Source organism: Corvus brachyrhynchos, unplaced genomic scaffold (genome assembly GCF_000691975.1).
Source record: "Corvus brachyrhynchos isolate BGI_N302 unplaced genomic scaffold, ASM69197v1 scaffold97, whole genome shotgun sequence".
In the NCBI taxonomy this organism is placed as follows: Eukaryota; Metazoa; Chordata; class Aves; order Passeriformes; family Corvidae; genus Corvus; species Corvus brachyrhynchos.
The window spans coordinates 3,324,671-3,344,127 of record NW_008239758.1 but is presented as its reverse complement, the minus strand read 5'-3'; the positions used below and the strand labels follow the sequence as shown (position 1 = coordinate 3,344,127).

At 44.3% G+C, this 19,457-nt stretch overlaps 1 protein-coding gene across 1 annotated transcript in view; it reads left to right on the top strand.

The window, feature by feature from the left end:
• The window catches only part of HOMER2 (homer scaffolding protein 2), a 40,215-nt gene extending 28,895 nt beyond the window's left edge, over positions 1-11,320 (top strand). The window contains exons 7-10 of the mRNA XM_017742551.1: positions 46-202; positions 2,320-2,430; positions 4,436-4,516; positions 5,571-11,320. Coding sequence (XP_017598040.1) covers positions 46-202; positions 2,320-2,430; positions 4,436-4,516; positions 5,571-5,759 — 538 coding nt within the window. The 3' untranslated portion in view covers positions 5,760-11,320. The remainder of the gene's footprint in view (positions 1-45; positions 203-2,319; positions 2,431-4,435; positions 4,517-5,570) is intronic.
• The last annotated feature ends 8,137 nt before the right edge of the window (positions 11,321-19,457 follow it).

Below are 19,457 nucleotides of genomic sequence, written 5' to 3'. Positions count from 1 at the left end.
GGGAATACAAGGTGAAACCACCTCATGGTGTCCTGTTTCTCTCAGTTCATCCAACGTGAAGAAGTGGGAGACGGAGCTGCAGTCGCTGCGGGAGAGCAACGCGCGGCTGTCCACAGCCCTGCAGGAGTCGGCGGCCAGCATCGAGCACTGGAAGAAGCAGTTCTCAGCCTGCAAGGAGGAGAACGACCAGCTGAGGGGCAAGGTAGCTGAGCATACCCACAGGAGAGCTGCCCCTGCAGTCAGCTGCTCCCACCATTGCTCTTTCTTTCGGATCTCTGCGGCTTTCTCGCTGTGTGTGTTGTTAGGAGATGGGTTTGGTCTTTGGAAGGGAGGTGGATGGGGAGTTGAAGCAGCTGCTTCCCTCTGCACACAGCGGGCAGGGAGGGATCAGAGGAGCTGCCACATCGTGTGAAGTTCCCTGCCTTGGGATTTGGGAGACTTGGTGTCAGCAGGGCTTGCTGGCTGGGGTGAGAAACCAGAAAGGTTCTAAAAGTGGGGCTACTGTTGTATATCCCTTTCAAAGCACACTTAAATACTGCCAGATACGGATGAGCAGGAGTGGTTATGGCCCAAAGGAACCGAGCCTGGGAACCACTCAGTGTCAGAAGCAAATCCCAACAGCATGCAGGAGAATGAGTTACTGCCTCAGCACTGTGGGCTGTGAGCTGGGTCCTCCAGCACTAACACCTGGCTCATTTCATCCAGAAACCTGCCAACAGGCATCGTCAAAAGCCTTTTCCCCTTCATTACTGAGCACATTTCTCAGCTGTGTAAGATGCAGGGTTAGCAAGGGCTGCAGCAGAGAACGTCAGAAGTTTAAATTTGTGAAGTCTCAGCTGAGAGCTGTCATTAGTTCTGTCTCTCAGCTAATACTGTACTGCCTGCAACAGCCCCACACAGGGCTGGCAGCAGCCTATGGGCACCGGGGGTCCTGGTTTCCATGAACACTGCTTGCAGGGATAATTTCACCCTGTTCATCCTAAATGTTATTGGAAAAGCTGGATCCTTTTTGTGCTTGCTTAGATGGATCACTGGGACATTTGAAGTAGAGATCAGATTGTATCAGTCTGGTGAGGATATTTTTTTGTTTAGTATTTGCTTTTGAAGAGGGGAAGGAATTTCATGTATTTTTGTGTGTCAGTAGGCTGCAAATAGTATTTCAGTGTTGGAGGTGGTTTGGGTTGTCTGTTGGCACTGAAAATCCTTGTGGAACAACCCTTTTTCTGAGGCAGATATTCACTGTTTATTCACTCGTGTTTTATGAGTGCACAGTGGTCAAACCAGAGCTGTATTAACTGATGTTACATTAACAAATTTATATTAGTTATTACATGATTTGGGTTCCTATATCCAGTCTCTTGTGGATATGGGAGAAGTGAGAGACTAAAACAGTATGTTACAGGAAAATATCATCATTTGAAGGGTAGTTATTTCCTTTTCTGCACTGTTGCAGAGAAAAGTTGTTCTCATCAACACATGCCACTTCCCAGTGGCTGTACTAGAGATGAAGAAATTATTAAAACACCACCTTGCTGCAGCTTCAAAGTCACCATGCTGGTGGCCAGCCAGACTGTGCAGCAGTGCTGTCTGTATAATTTGCTGTCTTTCTCTGTACAGGGAGGCTTTCTGAGGTTTTCCCCCAAGCAGGTTCCTTGCTCGATGCTCACACTGCACCACTGCAGCACCCTGGGAAGTTCCTTCTCCTTTATTAATTGGGTCAGATTTTTTTGCATATTGCTGTACCTTCAAATGAGGGAAGTTATAATCCCAAAGCAACACGAAGCTGAGAGTTAAAGTACATACTTTAATGAGCTGGCCCATCGGCCTGTGGGAAGTGCATCTCCTGGGAGCTGAGTGCAGGGCTGGCAGCAGGAGGTATGGAGAGAACAAAGATGTTGCTCTCAGCTGGTTCTCGCTCCAAAGTTTTGATGTTGTGTCCCTCACACACCAGCTAGAATAATAAGCAATCCCCGAGAGATTTCTTCTCCTTGTTGTGTTAAGAAAACCCATTCCTTGTAGTCTTGTGTTGGCTTCATGGGAGTGAAGTGCAGATTTTACCCCCAGTTCCACTTATTTTAGCAGCTCAGTGTTTTGTGCATTCCTAAGTACTTATAAGAGAGACTGTAAGAGAGAGTAGATACAGACCCAGGGCTTCCTAGTGGATGTGTGAATTGGCTCTTTTGAAGGAAAGAAGCGATAATTTGGTTGCAGTGAATCAAATGCTATGATTTAGGAAACATGTCCATTTCATCAGCTGTGTTCTGCCCCAGATTTTCAGAAATTTGAAAAATTTCACCTAATATCTGACATTTCTTAAAGATTGAAGAACTAGAGGAACAGTGCAATGAAATAAATAAAGAGAAGGAAAGAAATGCACAGTTGAGTAGACGTCTCCAGGAACTGGAAACAGAACTTCAGGACAAGGAGCTGGTGAGTGCCCTGAACACAAAAATGGCATTTTCATGTTTGAGTGGGACTGTCTGCTTCTCTCTTGGGATGTAGATTTATGGAGTGGCTCACCTACCACCAGAAGCAGCCTGATGTCTTGGGATGTTGCCTCTTTCTAGGTTTTCCATGTACAGTCCCTTGTTTGGTAGTGTTTCTCCATCCAAGTTTCATGATTTCATGTTTCATGTGCTGTGCCTACACACTGTAGTTTGGCAGGGGTTAACCAACAATACTTTTATGTACACAACACTTGTGCTTGTAGAAAAGCCAGAGTGGTGAAACTTGGTGCCCAGTGCCAGGCAGATGTGTGCTGAGAACAGATTCATTTGACACTCCCCATGCTGGAAATTCCCATAGACATCAGGACTGTCATTAAAAAGACATCATTTGCAGACTAATTTGGCATTTGTGTAGCAAGTCTTGTTTCTTTTTCTGGATGGCTCATAGTGAGCAGCTTTGCTGGTTTATGGTCTCCCTCTGATTTTAGGACTAATGCCAAGAGTGAGAAATTCAGATTCATCTAGAGTACCCCAGTTTGTCATTTTTGATATGGCAGGGTGTTAATTTTTCTAAGGAGGATGATGGCTTGGAACCTCTGAACAGTGGGGAAAATAATGGGAAGCTCTTTTTTTTCCGTTGTCACAGTGACCAAATGCTCTGTGCTGGCTGAAGAGAAAAAGCAGTGCAGTAAAGTTTGCCATGTGCCATTACAGCATCTCTGCTGGTGCTCTTAAAAGCAGTGCTGTTAAGGGGTTTTATGGTGGCTCAAGGAAATAGTTTAGGGAGATGGATTTTGATGTACTGTCATAAATACAATGTTTTTCAGCCCTATATTTCAAAGGAAAATGTAATGCTGTCTTCCCAACCTTTCTGTGGCCATAGCATATATAACAACCCTTATTCTCTCCTGGCATTCTCCTCAAGATTCACGTTTTTACTGTACCAAATGAACCAGAAAATTGATTGACTTGTGAATATTACACGCCTGTCTTCCACTTACGCTGGAAATACACTAACTTGTTTTAAAAATTCATGCTTACATTAGCAGGTTCTTGATTAGCTCTAAACTACCCATAAGTAGTAGTAATCTTTCATGGTCTGAAATCCAAACCCACATGAAGCCTGCTCATGGCATGGCCATGCGAGAGAAGCTGCTGATGCTCTCCTCATGTAGGAGATGCTTATCCACCAAGTGGTTCCTCCGCCAAATCCATGTGTCTCTGATTTTGAGACCAGGATCTTGTGTGGAACAGTGTCAAATGCTTTGCACAAGTCCAGGTAGTCATGGGATATACCCCTGCTTTCTCTGGAGGTCATCACCCCCACAGTGACGGTTTCTGGAGGAGGATCTTGCACTTTTTTTCAAGTTGTCTTAATTTCCAGAAGAGATTCCTGCAGTTTCTCTTTCCATTAACTCCCTTCATCAAGTCTGCTCAGTTTGGGTAGTGAGGCCAGAACCCAACAGAGATTTTGGGGGAGGGATAGGTGGTGGTTCTCAGAGCTGTGCCGTGGAGGAAAGCCCATTACACCTGTGTTCTGTAGTGATGTCTCTGTATGTGCAGCTGGCAATGCCACTGGCCTTTTTTTTTTTGCTGTCATACATCATTGAAATTGTCTAATTTGCTCTTTGCTACCATCTATAAATTGCTTGTAGCATTACAGCCCTTCAGATCTCTCTGTTATTTAATATATCCTTTGCATAGGTGTATGGTTTTGGTTAAGATTCTATTAATGTAATTCATGGAATTCATGCTAGAGATTGGATTACATTGCCTGTTTTAGAAATGCAAAGTAAAAAATCCAGTGAAAAAATATATTCTTGTAGAAAATTAGCAATTTTGGAGTGCAGGCAGGTTATTTTGATTATTTTCCATCCAAATACTGTGCAGAATACAATAAAATATGCAAAGCCATTTCATCTTTTCAGATTTTCATTATGTTTTAAATTGAAGCTTGCACTAATATTTTTTCTTTTATGTTTTCAAAGGAACTGGAAGAGCTCCGAAAGCAGGGTGAAATTATACCAGAGCTAATGTCAGAATGTGAATCTGTATCTGAACAATTACAGGTACAGTTTAGCAGTGAAATTCATTTCAAAATAGTTGGTACCTTTCCTTTTTTTTTTGCGTAGCTGTTTGCATTTCTCTGTTCAGACTTCAGTGTGTCAAGGCAAAAGAGCTCCAGTTTGTAAAAACAAAAAATGCTAAGTATATGCAAAATACACAGTATCATTCCCAGCGCAGGAGTGATTAAATAGCTCCACTGCAGAAATTGGTTTGCCTGGGATCATGTAGCATCCATCTCCTGCAATTCCAGGCTATCCTGTATCTGTTTCTGCTGCTCTGGGCTCGTGGAGCTGCACCACAGCCACGTGTGTCGAGCAGCTCCCTGGGGCTGATTGCTGCAGTGGCAGCAGGGCAGGCTTTTGGGAAAGAAGCAGATGAGCATAGCTGCTCACCACCAGGGGTGAAAGTTCACCTGAGGATGTGTTCATGGGCTGTGTCATCCCTTCTCAGCAGCGCTGGGATGTGCCCATGGCAGGTGGATTTCGGGCATCGCCTCCTCGAGTCAGGTCTTGTGGAAATGCAATAAATTAATGCATGAAAAGAGAACAAAAATGAGCAGTCTCATCAATGAAGTAGAATCCAATCAATAAAGAAGCCATCACGCAAATTAGAACTTTAAAAAAATACCAATAAATCCCAAAGTGCTGAATAAAGAAATTTTATTCCTCAGACGGTATTTTCTAAGTTTGTTTTTCAAGGTTAAACCAGCATAGATAATTCTGTATGTAATTGATGGCACGGTGTCTAATTCTGCAGCTGTAGCAATGACAGAAATGTATGCACAGTGCATGATTTAAATCCAGCTGAATTTGAAGATATCAAGCAAATGAGAAAGTCTGATGCAAAGCATCTTTTCCAGTTAATCTGTGTCCTTTCCTGCGTGGGCTTTTAATCAGACAAGCTCATGTCTGTTGCTCTCAGAGGTGCTTGTGTTAATCAGTTTACAGAAGTTCAAGCAAACTCTCACAGCCCAGCTGCCATTTGTTGCTTTAATCTGTGAAATGCTGTTCATCCTTCTTCACTATGATTCATCTTATTGTCTCTTTTCTCTTTAAGGCTGCTGAGAAAAAGAACAAAGATCTTGAAGAGAAAGTCAGAACGCTAAGGACAGAAGTCGAAGAGAGCAAACATAGGCAGACCAACCTTAAAACTGAATTAAAGAATTTTTTAGATGTACTAGATGGGAAGATAGATGAATTACATGATTTCCGACAAGGACTGTCTAAACTTGGGGTTGACAATTAGATGGCAATAGATCTTTTTTGTAATCTAGGGTCTGGATGTTTGATGTTTTGTTGATCCCAAACGTGTGTTTTACAAAATATAACTAGAATGTTCCACTTGTTTGCATTGGTTTTGTACATAGAGGCTGAAAGTTTGCTGTGGGGTTTTTTTGGTGGGTTTCTCTTTTTTTGTTTGTTTATTTACCAAACCAATCGTGCTGCTCACTGAATTCTGTTGAGGTTAGAAACTTTATATATTGCTGCTCTGGCTTTGTGGGGTTGGGAACAGGTAGAGGGTTCTGTCTCAGGAATCTGGAACTAGACCTACCTTAAAATGAATATGCAGTTAGCTGTTGCAGGGAAATTTATATCTTTCTTAAGGGCTGTTGCAACCATAGAAACAGAAAAGAAGTCTTTCTCTTGTCTGGACTATCAGCACTCTTAGCAGCATTGACTTTATTCCTTGGTGGAGCAGAGACGTTAGCTGGAGCCCCTGCAGTTTGTAAAATGTGCCTGTGATGAGCTGCAGTCAGGAGAACCACTTCACACAGATACCAGTATCTTTAGGGACCATGTCAATCAGGCCTGATTCACCAAAAAAAAATGCAGTGGATTTCAGATAACCTCCGATAGAGGTTGCATGTGCTTGCCTGGACCCATACAGCACAAAGTCAACAGAGCAGAAATGAATTTTAGCTCTTGAAATCGTGTCCTACCCAGTCAGTGAGGACAGCTTCTCTTGCCTAGCAGCATCACCTCTCTCTGGCCTTCAGTTTTGAACCCATATAGTTCCATCATTATGTGCATCTCTGAAAAATGCCCTCCTGAGTCTGGGGACCAGATACTTATTTTTAAAAGTGATACGGTGCTAGTTTGTACAGGACTCACACCCCTCTGCGTGCAACTTGATTGTTGTTGTTAACTTCTGCAGCAGTGAGGAAGGAGACATTGATCTTGAAAAGCATCATAAGGTTACTGGAAGATGTTGCTCAGAAGCAGATTTCTGCCCAGGAGACTGGCAGGGCGATGGCCACATGAAATCAAAGTCCTTTCCTATGATTTCTGCATTCTCTGGCAGTAGGGTAGGAATTGGTCACCAAGTTAGATTGTAAAAAAAAAAAACCTCCACCTGAGAGGCAGAAATTCTCTTTTATTCTTGAACTGGTTATTCAGCAGCTCTAAGAGTGTTTTGAGAAATGCAAGGTCATACCCTGGCCTTCAGTGAGAAGGAAGTTCAGTTCATCACAGACAGGGATGTAAAAAAGGCCAGAGAGGAGAATCCAGCCCAAGCTTTGGTCTTTCCCTGGCAGTTCCTTCAGCTTCTTTCTCTTCTTTTTCCATAACCTGTTTTGGGAGTGTTTACATGGCATCTGAATTAATTCAGGAAAGTACTTTTGTGTACGTGACATTGTTATTTGCTTGATTCAGACGACAGCTTGGTTAAGCGCCGTGTTAGTGCTTTCCAGAAGTGACTGATACACAGTGGCCATGCTTTTCTTGGAATTTTGGGGCCTTTTTCTTTTTTTTGGCACATCTTGATTGTTAAAGTGGCCTTTAAAAGAAAGGTGGGTTGTAGATGAAACATGCATTGAATACCTTTTTGCAGATAAATATATAATCCCCATGGTGGAGATAGGATCTGTCTGCAGTTGTCCCTTGAATTTTCATTTCATCTGTTATATTACATTATCTTCATTCCCTGTTTGTTAGAATGGACTTTGAGTATTTTTGCTTTTACTCCTTTGAAACAATGGATGTAAAGCTAGGACCTTTCATAGCCATTATGACCATTTAAGTCTCTTTTAAAAAAATTGTTGTAGGCTGTTGATATTTAAAAATAAAAATAAAAATCAGGTACGTAGTATGTAGGCGTGTGAAAATTAGACTTTGCCAGCATGGAAGATTCAACAGTTGCATAATGTGGGGTTAGATCAGACTTCTCAAAATTTAAAATGACGTCAGAAACTGTGTGGTTGTGCACAAGTAGTCTCCATTTTTAGTCTTTTTATTTGATAGAAAGTCAGATATACACCATAATTTAGCAGGCAGCTCATCCTGCTTCTCCTCTCCTCCCATGCTGCTTTTTGGTCCCTGCATCAGCTGGGAACCACAGGATAACACAATTAAGAGCTGCAAGCAATACTGGCAGTCAGGGCCCTACTCCTCACAGTGGTTCATTGCTTTTGCACCAAGGACCATGCTCTATCTTCCTTTTCCTCTTGAGTAATCTTAGGGCCTCTCTCTTTGTTTTAATATAAATTATGTTTTTAACATGATGCTGGGTAAAAGGATGCAAAAAACTCTGTGAAAAAATTGTATGATTTGGGTTAATCCAGACCTTTCTTTTCCACTTTAGTCGGCTCTCAGATCCGGTTCATTAGGAATGTATTAAGCCACTCTTCAATTGCAAGAGAAGTGTTTCCATGGGATTGCATCAATTAAACAGATGGAGTTCGATGCTGGCACATTAAGCCAGTGCATAGCACTGGCACAGGCACTTATTTCTGGGTGCTTAGTGCCCACCAGGGGAACAATGGAGTGTCCTTAAAGAAATCCCTGCCCTGTCTCTTCTATCTTGCTCCAGATGTGTGTATCACGTATCTGCTGTTGCTCTGATGTTGAGTTGTTAGGGATGCCTGTACACAGCTTTATGCTGTGGGAAGCTCCATCCTTCAAGCATCCAAGGGCTTGTTATTACTGCCTTCTTTCTTTTTCCTTCCCAACAGCAGTACATTGAGAGCTTCTATGTATCATCACCTAAACCCTCCAAATGCCATCTCTTTTAACCTTTCCCTCTCTTTCACTGGATTTTTCCTCTTCAAGAGCAAAAAGCATGGTAAGAAGAGGCAGTGCATGCTCTCAGGAGTGTTTGAGCACCAACTGCAGCTGTGCTCTCTGGCCTGTCCCTGCCCCAGGACACTGAAGGTGTCACACACTGCTTATTCCTTGATGCTCTCTGGTGGCCCAGCTCTAACCTGTGTGCCAAACTGAGAGCCTCACACTGCTCTGAGACTCATCCCAGCTCTGAAATGCCTCCTCTGTCCTGATGGGAGCATCAGAGCAGCCAGCCTTCCCCCACCAAAATGCACACAGCATCCTGTGGGTGCACTGCCTCTCTGTGCACAGTTGGAATTTCGCCTGTCCCTGTGGGCACCATGAATTCAGCTGGCAGACACCTGCTTAGGCCTGGCCCTAAACACTGCCAGGGCCAAGAAATACTCATCCCTGTCCAAGACAGGATCTGTGGAGTTTGGTTTTATTTGTAGCACAGTGCTGGGCAATTCCTGGTGTCCCTGTGCTGTCAGCAATGCCTTGGTCAGCGCTCCACTTCCACCCAGCCTGAGTGGAGGCTTAGAGGTAGCTGTACCTCACCCTGAGCGACTGTGAGTTCCCTTTCTGGACACAGGTTTCTCCCTCTGAGTGGTTTGTATGGCAGGATCTCTCCTACCTCACTTACATGGTCTTTCCTTATCAAAGGACATGTGCTTGGCACTTCCCGGGTGGGTTTCTGTCAGCTGCACCTCCGCAGGTCCTGCCACCTGCCCATCCTGCCCGTCCTGCCCTCGTGGCATCAGCAGCCTGGGAGCTTTGGGAAGAAAAATCTGTGCTGGCCTCCTGGGACACCAGGGCAGAGAGTGTCTTACTGACCTGTCTGGGGGAGATGCTTCTTTGAGGTGGTGGTAGGGCTGCAGAATAATGGTGGGGTTTGAGGGTTTTTGACAAAGTGAGAAATGAACAGGTCTACCTTGTATTGCATAAAAGCAAGAGTCACATAAAAATTCACAGAATTGTTTTCAAGGGGAGAGAATGTTCCATGGGATATATTACGTCACATTTTGGGAAAATACCTTAGTCTCATATTAGGAATAAATTATTTCAAAATAAAAGAATGGAATGTTGTTGCACACCTCAGAATAGCGTAGGTTAACCTTTTCGGGTTTTTATTATTTGGCTGAACCTTTTTCTGCCAATTCTGACTCAACTTCACAAGTAGTCCTGTTTGGCCTAGAAGTGCATTTTCAGCAAATGCAGTACTTTGCAGTGTTCTGTCCACACCTAACTGGTGTCTCCTTTGCTAAGTGAGCTCACTGGAAGAAAGCTGTCTTTTCTTTAAGAATTTCAATGCCACCCATCATTTCTGTGAGCATTCAGAAGATGCACTTTATAAAAACAGTTGTACACTGGGTGCATCTGTGGCCAGAAAACAAACATTATTTCAATGATATCTTTTTTTCTGGACAAACACCTGATTTGGGTTTTATGTGAGCAATTTAGGGAGAACAATTTTTTAAAGCTACTCCATGAATTAAGGTGAGCAGGGTTTCTTCTGTTCTGCCTGCTGTCCCTGCCACTGCCATTGTCTTACAAGGGTACCAGCCAAGGCACTTGTGGTGCTAAGGCAGGTGCTCGCCTGCCCTGTGCAGTGTTTGCTCGGTGGCTTGTTGGACACAGGAAACACATGTCCCACTGGCAGCAGGGCACAAATTGTCCACAGACTTCTGGTCTCTTCTCTATGCTGTTTAATTTTTTTTTCCTGTTTTTTTTCTTTGCCTTATTATTTTTTTGCCACCTTTGGCTGTGTTGTAAGTGACAGAAGGAAAATTCCCTGTCACTGTCACCACCTTGCAGTGGTGGGAGTTTCTCAGCTACAAGACCATGCTCTTCCTTAGGCTCTTCCAAAGAGTTATCTTGGCAAAACCCTTCAAAGCATCAATGGCTTGTAAGGAATATAGTGCTGTCTTCCTGAGCCTGTGGATCAACAAAGATAAACCCCTGGCAGGGTGAAAAGCCTCGCTCAGCTTAGTGTGTGCCCAATGCTGAATCCGAAGGGAAGAGGTGTAAGGGGAGGCAGCAGCAGCAAATTTTTTTGACTATTGTTTCAGCAGAGGTTTCAGTGAAAGATGTGCTCTGCCTACAAGCTGTGGATGTGCCAAAGGTCGGGATGGCCCCCCTGCCCCACCAGCTCACCCGCCTTTGTCCGGGCAGTTCTGGGCTTGGCAAGCCTCTAAATATCAAGAAGTCCTCAGCATATCACACAGGTGGTGGTGTGAGGGATGGAAGGGCAGCGTCCACACACGCTGAGCTGAGAGAGCGTTCCAGCCACGCCTCTGGTTATGGTCAGATACTTCCAGTCAAAAATAGGAAAAGCTGTTTCTGTCCCACAGCGCCTCAGCAGTACCAGGGACCTTGCAGAAGGGCAGGTCCAGCTTTCGGGAGGCTGAGGGGCAGCAAGGAGTCCCAGGCTGGGCTGGCAGGGTCTGGTTGTGGGCATGATTTAGCAATGGTAAGACAGAAAGCTACCCTAAGGTAATTGTTCTTTCCATGGATCGTGTTCAACAAGCACGTGTGTGTCAGGCAAAGCAATACCCAGCCACAAGAGGAACCCAGACACACCTGCAGCCAGAGAGCCCCAGCTGGCCCACACAGCCTGGCCTGGGATGCTGTGCCTGGTGCCCTGGCAGCCCAGCAGGGCTCACCATTGGAATGTAAACCTGACATGAAGTCTGCACATCTTAAGCACCATTCTCTGTGGTAAATGGTAAGGTTTTTTTTTTCATTTTTTCAAATTCACCTGAAGTGAAATAGAGTCAGGAGGTGAATGATAAATGTGATGAAAGTGCTTCCCAAGGGAGGGCTCTCCTGCAGGCTGTGGGCAGAGCTGGTCCTGGCCAGGAGGGCTTTGCTTGCGTCCCTGGGGGATGTTGGATGTCCAGGCTTTGATTTTCTACTGTGTTTTGTGCTAGCTCTTCTTTTTTTTCCTTTCTTTTTTTTTTAAGCAGGTAGCCTGAACATACAGTCTTCAGATGAAGGTGCCTATACCTCCAAAAATTTTATATGCACATTTTGGAATTTAGTTAATTTAGTTAGCACATAATAATGGTACATACAAGAAAGGCACTGGAGAAAAATCTGTCTGCTATTGTATTTTTGTTTGGGTTGGGTTTGTTTGTTTTTTTTAACACTGGTCAGCAATAATTATTTTAGCCATATACTAGCTAAAAGGAACGATATGTAAGATTTGTGAACTAAGCTTCTAAGTTTGCAGGATTTTGATTAACCTGGGTATGTGATGAGGAAGCTATGCTCAATAAAAGAGTATTTTGCAGCATTTAGATGTTTTCATTGAATTGCCTAATAGTGATCATGAACATAATATTCTATAAAGCTCATCATGAATGACAAACAAAGCACATTGTTTTTAACATGAATATATCCCTTGTAGTTGAGAGTTCTGAGAGTGTACTAGTGTGGTCTGCTATACCAAAATATTTAGATTATTATGAGATTTTAGTACTGAGCATACACCCTGTTTTTACTGTTTCAAGTAAAGTTTAGTGAATGACTGACAATTTGTTGATATACAACTGTGGGAAAACACTGCAGTGCTCTAAATGTATATTTTTATTTGGGTTTATTATATTTAGTATATGTTTTAATGAAAACTGAAGTGTTTACTACAGTTGGATCATTGTAAAAACATCTCTTACCTCATCATTTTGTCTGCTGTAAAAAAGTACTATCCTCTTTTTTTTTCTTTTTTCAAACTGACCATAGACAGTCAATGTTAATATTTAGACTCCTAGTAGCAGTAAATGCTGGGTTTTATATCTATAAAATGAAAACTTGATTTTTTTCTTTATGAACTTATTATATAACTTTGTGATTTTTATCTGATTTTATTGTAACATAAAGTTGTTTTATGTAAAAATATATAGTTTAAGTAAAATCTCTTGTCTCACTGTCTTCATTGACTTCAGAAAATGAGTATCTTTGTGGCTGCAAGTCTGAACTCAATGGAATGCTGGCCTTTGATCAGAAGAATGTGATTTTGATCTATACCTATGGTATAGAGACTTGGTAATCTCAAGAACTCTTTTTTCAAGAGGTGGAGCTTTCAAATGTTTGTCTTGCTTCACTTTATTCCATTAGCCCAATCCGAGGGAGTGCAGGATTAGTGGTACTTACATGACTGGAAAATTAGAATTTATAAATATTTGGACATGAAATCTTAGATTTATTGTGTGCTGAGAGAGGCCTGTTGTCTGGAAGCAGCTTTTTGTTGCCCTGCTTGGGGTGTGTTCAGGACTGAAAACCCTCTTGGGATTCATGTCACTGATGCAACAGTCCCTGGTGGCAGCTGAGGCTGGTATTGTCTCTGGAGAAATTACCTAGGAGTCAGGATTAACCCTCTGTGTTCAAACCCATCTCCTGCATCAGCACAGAGCAGTTAGTGGGAGCCCTCTCAGATGAGACTGCTCTCCAAGGCCCCGCTGGAGCCGTGACCCCGTCCCCACAGCAGCACATCCCTGGAAGGGAATAGTGCTGAAATCCCTCTGCAGACAGTACATAATGATGCTCTCAGCACTGTTGTGTTCATCACACAGAAGCAGGGTTTGCTGTCTCTGCACCAGGCCAGCCTTTCCCAAAGGAAATAAGAGGGTTTGAAGACTGTGAAGTGGCTGCGGCTCATCGTGCCTTTGGGCTACAAGGCTGCAAATGTCAGCTTTGGGGTGAGCAAGAAACTCATCTGCCCCTGACCTTTAGTCAGAGCTTTTCTACCAGGAGCCATCAATAGCTCTGACAAGCAGTGCAGCAAATTCTTGCAGTCTCTGAACAGCCAGGAACTACAAAACCAGCTTATGTGCATTGCAGTAAAATACAAGTAATGGTCTCTAATCCTTAGTGGAAAACCCCATTTATCTATTTGGATTTGCATAATTATGAAAGTTAGTACAACAGAAGTATCTGTGAGTACATCCCATCACCTACAGTTACCAGGAGAAAGCCCCATTCTGTTCCTAGCAAGCTGCTGGTCCCACAGTGGGCATTCCCACTCATCCATGCACGGGGCAGTGCCTCCTCTGGGCACAGCCACACCTGGCACTTCTGTAGCCTTTTTGCCTCATTAAGCCCAGGGTACATTTTTAGCATCAGGAAGTTCTCTGGTATGTGTAAAAGGCTGCTCCTTGCCAGCTGTTCATAGTGCAAGTGACCAGTGGTTCCAAAAGGAACAGCCTGCTCTGGGAGCTGCGGTGAGTGATGCTGCCGCAGGGATAACTGCTGCTGCTGCTGCCTGTGATCCCTTAATTTTCATGTTTGACTGGATTCCTGTCAGAAAACTCGGGAGCCTCCTCAATGGAATGTGTCCTTCCACAGTCACACATTAAAAAGTGTTTTACCTGGCTGTGGGCTGCTGAGCTGTGATGTGCCACCTCAGGATGTCTGATAGAAACATGAGGTGAGATTTAAATCAAATGTTTCACTCTAAGTGGATGAACTACCCTATAATATGTACTCCTTTTGGACACCTTGAATTCCTTCAACAGCATAGGAAAAAATAGGCCATAATTTCCTTCCTTTTGAAGGAAAACCCCCAGTGTGGCACCATGGGGGAGGCCTGTATAGAGGTAGTGCAGGATGAGATCCCTGAGCAGGAACAGGCTTGCTCTCTCCATAACATGGGTAGCTGGTGACAAGGTTGAACTTACATAAAATTCAACATTATTCAGTCCCACACACTTTTATTCCATGCTTTTCATCTAAAGGCATGTCTGCACCAACAAGGGAAGAAAGGATGAGATGTTAATTATGTATTATTAACTGTCTCCCCACTTCCTAGAAGACTTGAGCATTTTTTCAAATTCACTGCATACATTTTCTTTTTTTTTTTACTCCTAAAAAGCAGCCAAAATCTTGTAAAAAATTTTAATTATTTACAACATTAAATATCCTTTACATAATCAGCACTGCCAAACAGAGCAGAAGAGCAGCATCAGTGAGACTAACACGTGATGGGCTGTTCTTCTCCTGAGAATAACAGAAATGTTCATGTTAGATATAAAAATGTGTCAGTAGCAGCTGAAAAAGCAAAGCCAGGTGATGGCAGGGGCCCAGCCTGCCCTGCAGCCATGCTTCAGCCACCGAACCCACTGGAGCAAAGTCCAACCATCCTTCAAAAACAGAAAAAAAATGCCCTGCCAGGTGCACTGCCAGGTTTGATTTCAGCGAGCAAGGCTAAAAATGGCCATCCAAAGGCTCGTGAGGCAGCTCTGCCAGGGCCGTGCCAGACCCTGCTTTCCACCGTGTCATTAACAACGACAGGGCAGCATTGGAGCTGCTCAGGCTGCGGAGATCTGAGACCTGGTGAGTTTGAAAACCTTTGCAGGGCAAACATTCTGCTCCTATTGCAATAATGCATTGCTGGGAACACGTAACAGATGGCTGCAGCTGAGTGGGGCTTAGCTCTGACCTCTGCCTCTTCTAACGCAGATCTCCGTGCTATGAAATTCCCTTTGGGTCTCAAAACTTTTCCTGAACATTGAATATATTTCAATAACTTCAGAAATGTTAGATCTTCTCAGAAGCACTGTCTGAAATGAAATGATCTCTAGGTGGAAAACTGCATGTTGAAAATCGGAGATTTTTGTGAGCCAGCATGAGGCCCAGCTCCTGGTTTTGAGGCTGCGTTCCAATTGTACAGGCACAGCAGCAAGACACGTCTTACTGAATCAGTCCTGCTCTAGCAGAGCTTTGGAGACCTACTATTCTCCACCACAAAATGGATCTCTTCATAAATACCTACCCTCCTGTGTGTGTGTGTGTGTAGCAGTGGTTTTATCCAGGATCCCAGAGCTGAACTCCATGCAGCTTTCCAGGACATACTTCTGCATCCATGGCTGGATGCTGCAGTCAGAGTAGGCTAAAACCGCTGAACAACATTTCTTGACAATGGTTTGCATTTAATTAATCAAGTTTATGAGCAGATACATCTATTGGCACATGAGGCATGTAGATTTGAGTGGTTTTGTTTTCCTTCCATGTCCTCTCCATTCATTAATACTGGCAGTCTATGAAAAAGAAATCTGTGGCTGCTGTAATCAAGAGGGATTGAGCTCTTGCTTTTCTCCTGACTTTTCATCATTGAATATGATTTGTTGCATATGCCCTGGATTGTGCTTAGTGTACGCTGGCTGGAGGGAATTCAGATGTTTGGGGAATTACAAATAATAGCAGCACTGGCAACATTTTTGCATTATCATGTCACACTGATACCAGTTTTCAAAGCTATTTACATCTAGTCTTTTGCCACTTATTTCGCTGCTACCTTTAGCCATGCCTTTAATTTTTCTCTGGATGCAGGTTTGTACTGTTCATTAGCCTGAAGATGAATGTTGCTAAACAGGATGCTGGAGTTCCCTGAAGAACAGAGATCTTTCCAATCCTGTTCATCTATAGCAGTGTTGGGTGCATTTATAAAGATAATCCCTGGCTCTGAAAACTGAGAAATTGCAGTGGTTCACCAATCACTCCCTAATGCTGTGGAGGTCCTGTGGTCACTAGCATAGTCATTTCAGTGGGTGGGGAATGGCTTTAGGACAGGGATGAGAGATACAGGGATGATGTTTAAAAAGCAGAAGGGAAGGAGCAGCCCTTTTCTCTGCAGTAGGTTCTTCCTGGAGTGTTCACTCAGGCAAAGCGCTCCTTTTGGCAGAGCAGACAGGATGCACTGCTGGCTCCTCACCCCGTGTGCCTGCACACTCCTGCACACTTCTCAGGACTTCCATTCCAGCCTGGCGGGTTCGGGAGGAGGGAATGGCACAGAGCTCTCCACGTAGGCTGGGGAAGTGTAGGCGCTGGATCTTATTTCACTGTCACCTCTGCTTCGCAGGAAGAGACTGTGGGAAGGGCAGTGACTCACTTGCTGATGAATAAGTGATTCAAGCATGTCTCCAGGAGTGGGACAGACTCATTTCCTCACCCCCAGTGTCTGCCGTGCCCACTGCCATGGAGCCGAGACACACGGATGCCACGCTGCTGGTGTCGGAGCTGGCAGATTTCCACTCCTTCTGGGTGAGAAGAGGATGGGAACCAGGGGTGGAGCAGAGGCTCAGAGAAATACTTTTGCCAAGGCTCTGCAAAGACACCCGTAGGATGGTGTTTAGACTATTGCCTTGGGGTAGAAGGGAACTGCAAATGTCTTTGAGACACTTGAGATGCTCAAGTGGGGGGAACTCCAAGGAGAACATGGAGTTTCTCTCCCAAGCTGCAGCCTGGCCAGCCTTTCCCCAGACTGCTCATCCTTTGGGCACTGCCAGGGCAGTGCTGCATGCTGCTGTGGGTCAGGGTTGCCTGTGGCCCCTTTCTGCCAGAAGGCCCCTGCTCAGGGCTGGCCCCAAGCCACAGCTACATGACCCTGATCACCTGCAGGCAGCTGCCCCAGCAGGATGCTGTCCCCTCATCCTCAGCAATTCAGTGGGGATTTGGGGCAGGAGGGGGATCTAGTGGAAAATGAACAGACATAGTTTTGCTAAATATGTTTTCTTAGCAGTTTGTGGTTCACTCTTACTGCAAGAGCAAAGGCTTGCTAAAGACGGCTTGTTTAACAAAGCATTTTCACAAGTAGCCGAGCTGTTAATGTCACTGTTACCTGAGCAGATTTAATTGTGTTGCTTCTTGCTCTCAGCTTAGCGTGACATGCTGAGAATGAAAATCACATACCTTTTTGCCAGGAAAAAAATGCCATGATCTGGAGCAGTTTTGAGTGTTTCCCCCAGGGATACATTCACATATTGTTCTGAGCAGTTTTTGCTGCCAAGGTTTGCTGTGGCATTTATTAAAAAATGCTTTCCATACCATTCACCTTTTATCATCACCATGGGTTTAGTTGAAATGATGTTTCCCCCTTTCCTACCAATATCAGGCTATTATGGCGTGTAGAGTGCAGATGTGCTCTCGGATGGAGATACAGGAGCTTTTGGAATTAAATCCATGTTTTTTGAGGGAGGGCATGCATAGCCTTAAGTCTCATTTTCTCCAAAGGGTGCACACTCTTATCTACCAACTGCTTCATAGAGGAAGACTGAAAAGAGAAGCATTTCCCAGCTTTCTTGTTAGTCCTAATGAATGCTTTCATACTCATCCTCTTTGTCCCTCTTCCTCCTGGTGTCCTGGTGTACATGTGCTTCTGTTTATTTTAAGAGATAAAAGAAGGAAGTGATTGAAGGATGGATCATGGGTGCTGCCCTGCAAACCTTTGCTGCTTCAAAGCCTTATATTCAGGCCTATTCCACAGTCCCCACAGTCCCACAGGTGCACGATGTGACACACTTGCTCAAGCCCCTGTAAGTCTGGGTCACTTCAAAGTGTACACACACAGACTTGATTTGCTTGATCCAGTGACATTTTGCAGAAAAAAAAGTCAGTATTCAGCTTGTGGGCCAGCCCTGTGCACTGAACTGGGGGGTTGGCTATGGAGAAGCTTCATAAATCCCAAAAAGCAGCATGTCGACAGAAATGCTGACAAATCCATGGCTGCACTGGCACTACCAGATGCTCTGTGCCCCAGCACTGCTGCCACAACTCTTCTCTTGCTGTGATCAAAGCACTAGTGCTGCAAAGTGAAGTTCTTTTAGTCAGACCAAGTAGTCTTTGAATACATTAACTTTAAACCTCCCTAAAAATACTGGCAGCTGCTGTCTGGACTTCCCTCATCATAGTTAGAAAGATCACAAGCCACAGTGATACTGTTTTATAGAAATCGATCTCTTTACCTCATGACCAGGATTTCCAGCAAATCTGTGCATTATTAACTCTTTAAAGCCAGACAACTGTGTTTTTTTCAGTTTAAAAATTCAGTTTTCTGCAGATGGACAATTAGGGCAGACCATTCCCACCGAGGGATTCATTTTCTAGGCCAGAGTGAGGCAGTATGAGAAGGGTATTTAATGTCAAAAAGGTGTCCCAGTATTTTTGCAGGTTAATATTAATCTGGTCTGGTAGAGCTGGTCATCAAGAAGCCAACCCACCAGTCCACTTTGTCCCATTTTGTCCATCAGCCCTTGCACTTTGCTGACAGTGCATGGCTCCAGCAGCTGCACCAAACATACTGAGCTGAGAAGGCATCTGCTGAAGCCTGGGCTCAAATCCACATTAAGGCCTCTCTCCTTTTGGCACTTGCAGGTGGTTTTCTCGAGTGCCTCATCAACCTGTGGCACTGGGGCTATTTCCTATCCACCCTCCCCTCCACAGCCCAGTGTGGTCATGATCACGGAGAGACAGAAAAAAAATCTGAGGGCAGCTTAGAACGTTTTTTTTGAGTGTTCTTACATTTGGGCATCTCTCAGAAAACAAGCTATGGCTTCCCCTGCAGAGCAAACTGAGCCTCAAGGCAGCAGGACACCGAGCTCACCTGGCTCAGCTGGGCATGGGCTGCAAACCTCTCCCTGCCACAGCAGTCAGCAATACCAGCAGCGCCCCGGGGTGTTTATCTGACCTGCTTACAAAGATTTTCAGTGACAGAAACTCCACCACCTTTCCAGGCAATCTGTCCCTGCAACTCTCTGCTCCACTGTATTACCCTGAATCATTTCAGCTGTAATTTAAGCCCCTTATCTCCCTGTGAACACGCAGAACAAATTACTTCCCTCCTCTTTGCAGCAGCCTCTTATGTATTTGAAAACTGCTCTCTCACCTTCTTCTCTTTAGGCTAATGCCAGTGCTTTTGGTGTTTACCTTGGCCATGCTTCCGACATCCAGGAGAACTGGTCATCCAGCAGCTACTCTGCTGAGTAGGATCCATTAAATTTTGGTAGTGAACCAGGCAGTGAGGATTACTTGATAGAGGTGAAATCTTCTAGACCAACCAGAAAACTGTAGCAGCACATTTTCCACAGAGCAGGCCCGTTGGCTGTCCAGCAAACGAACTGGGCTTCAGAAAACA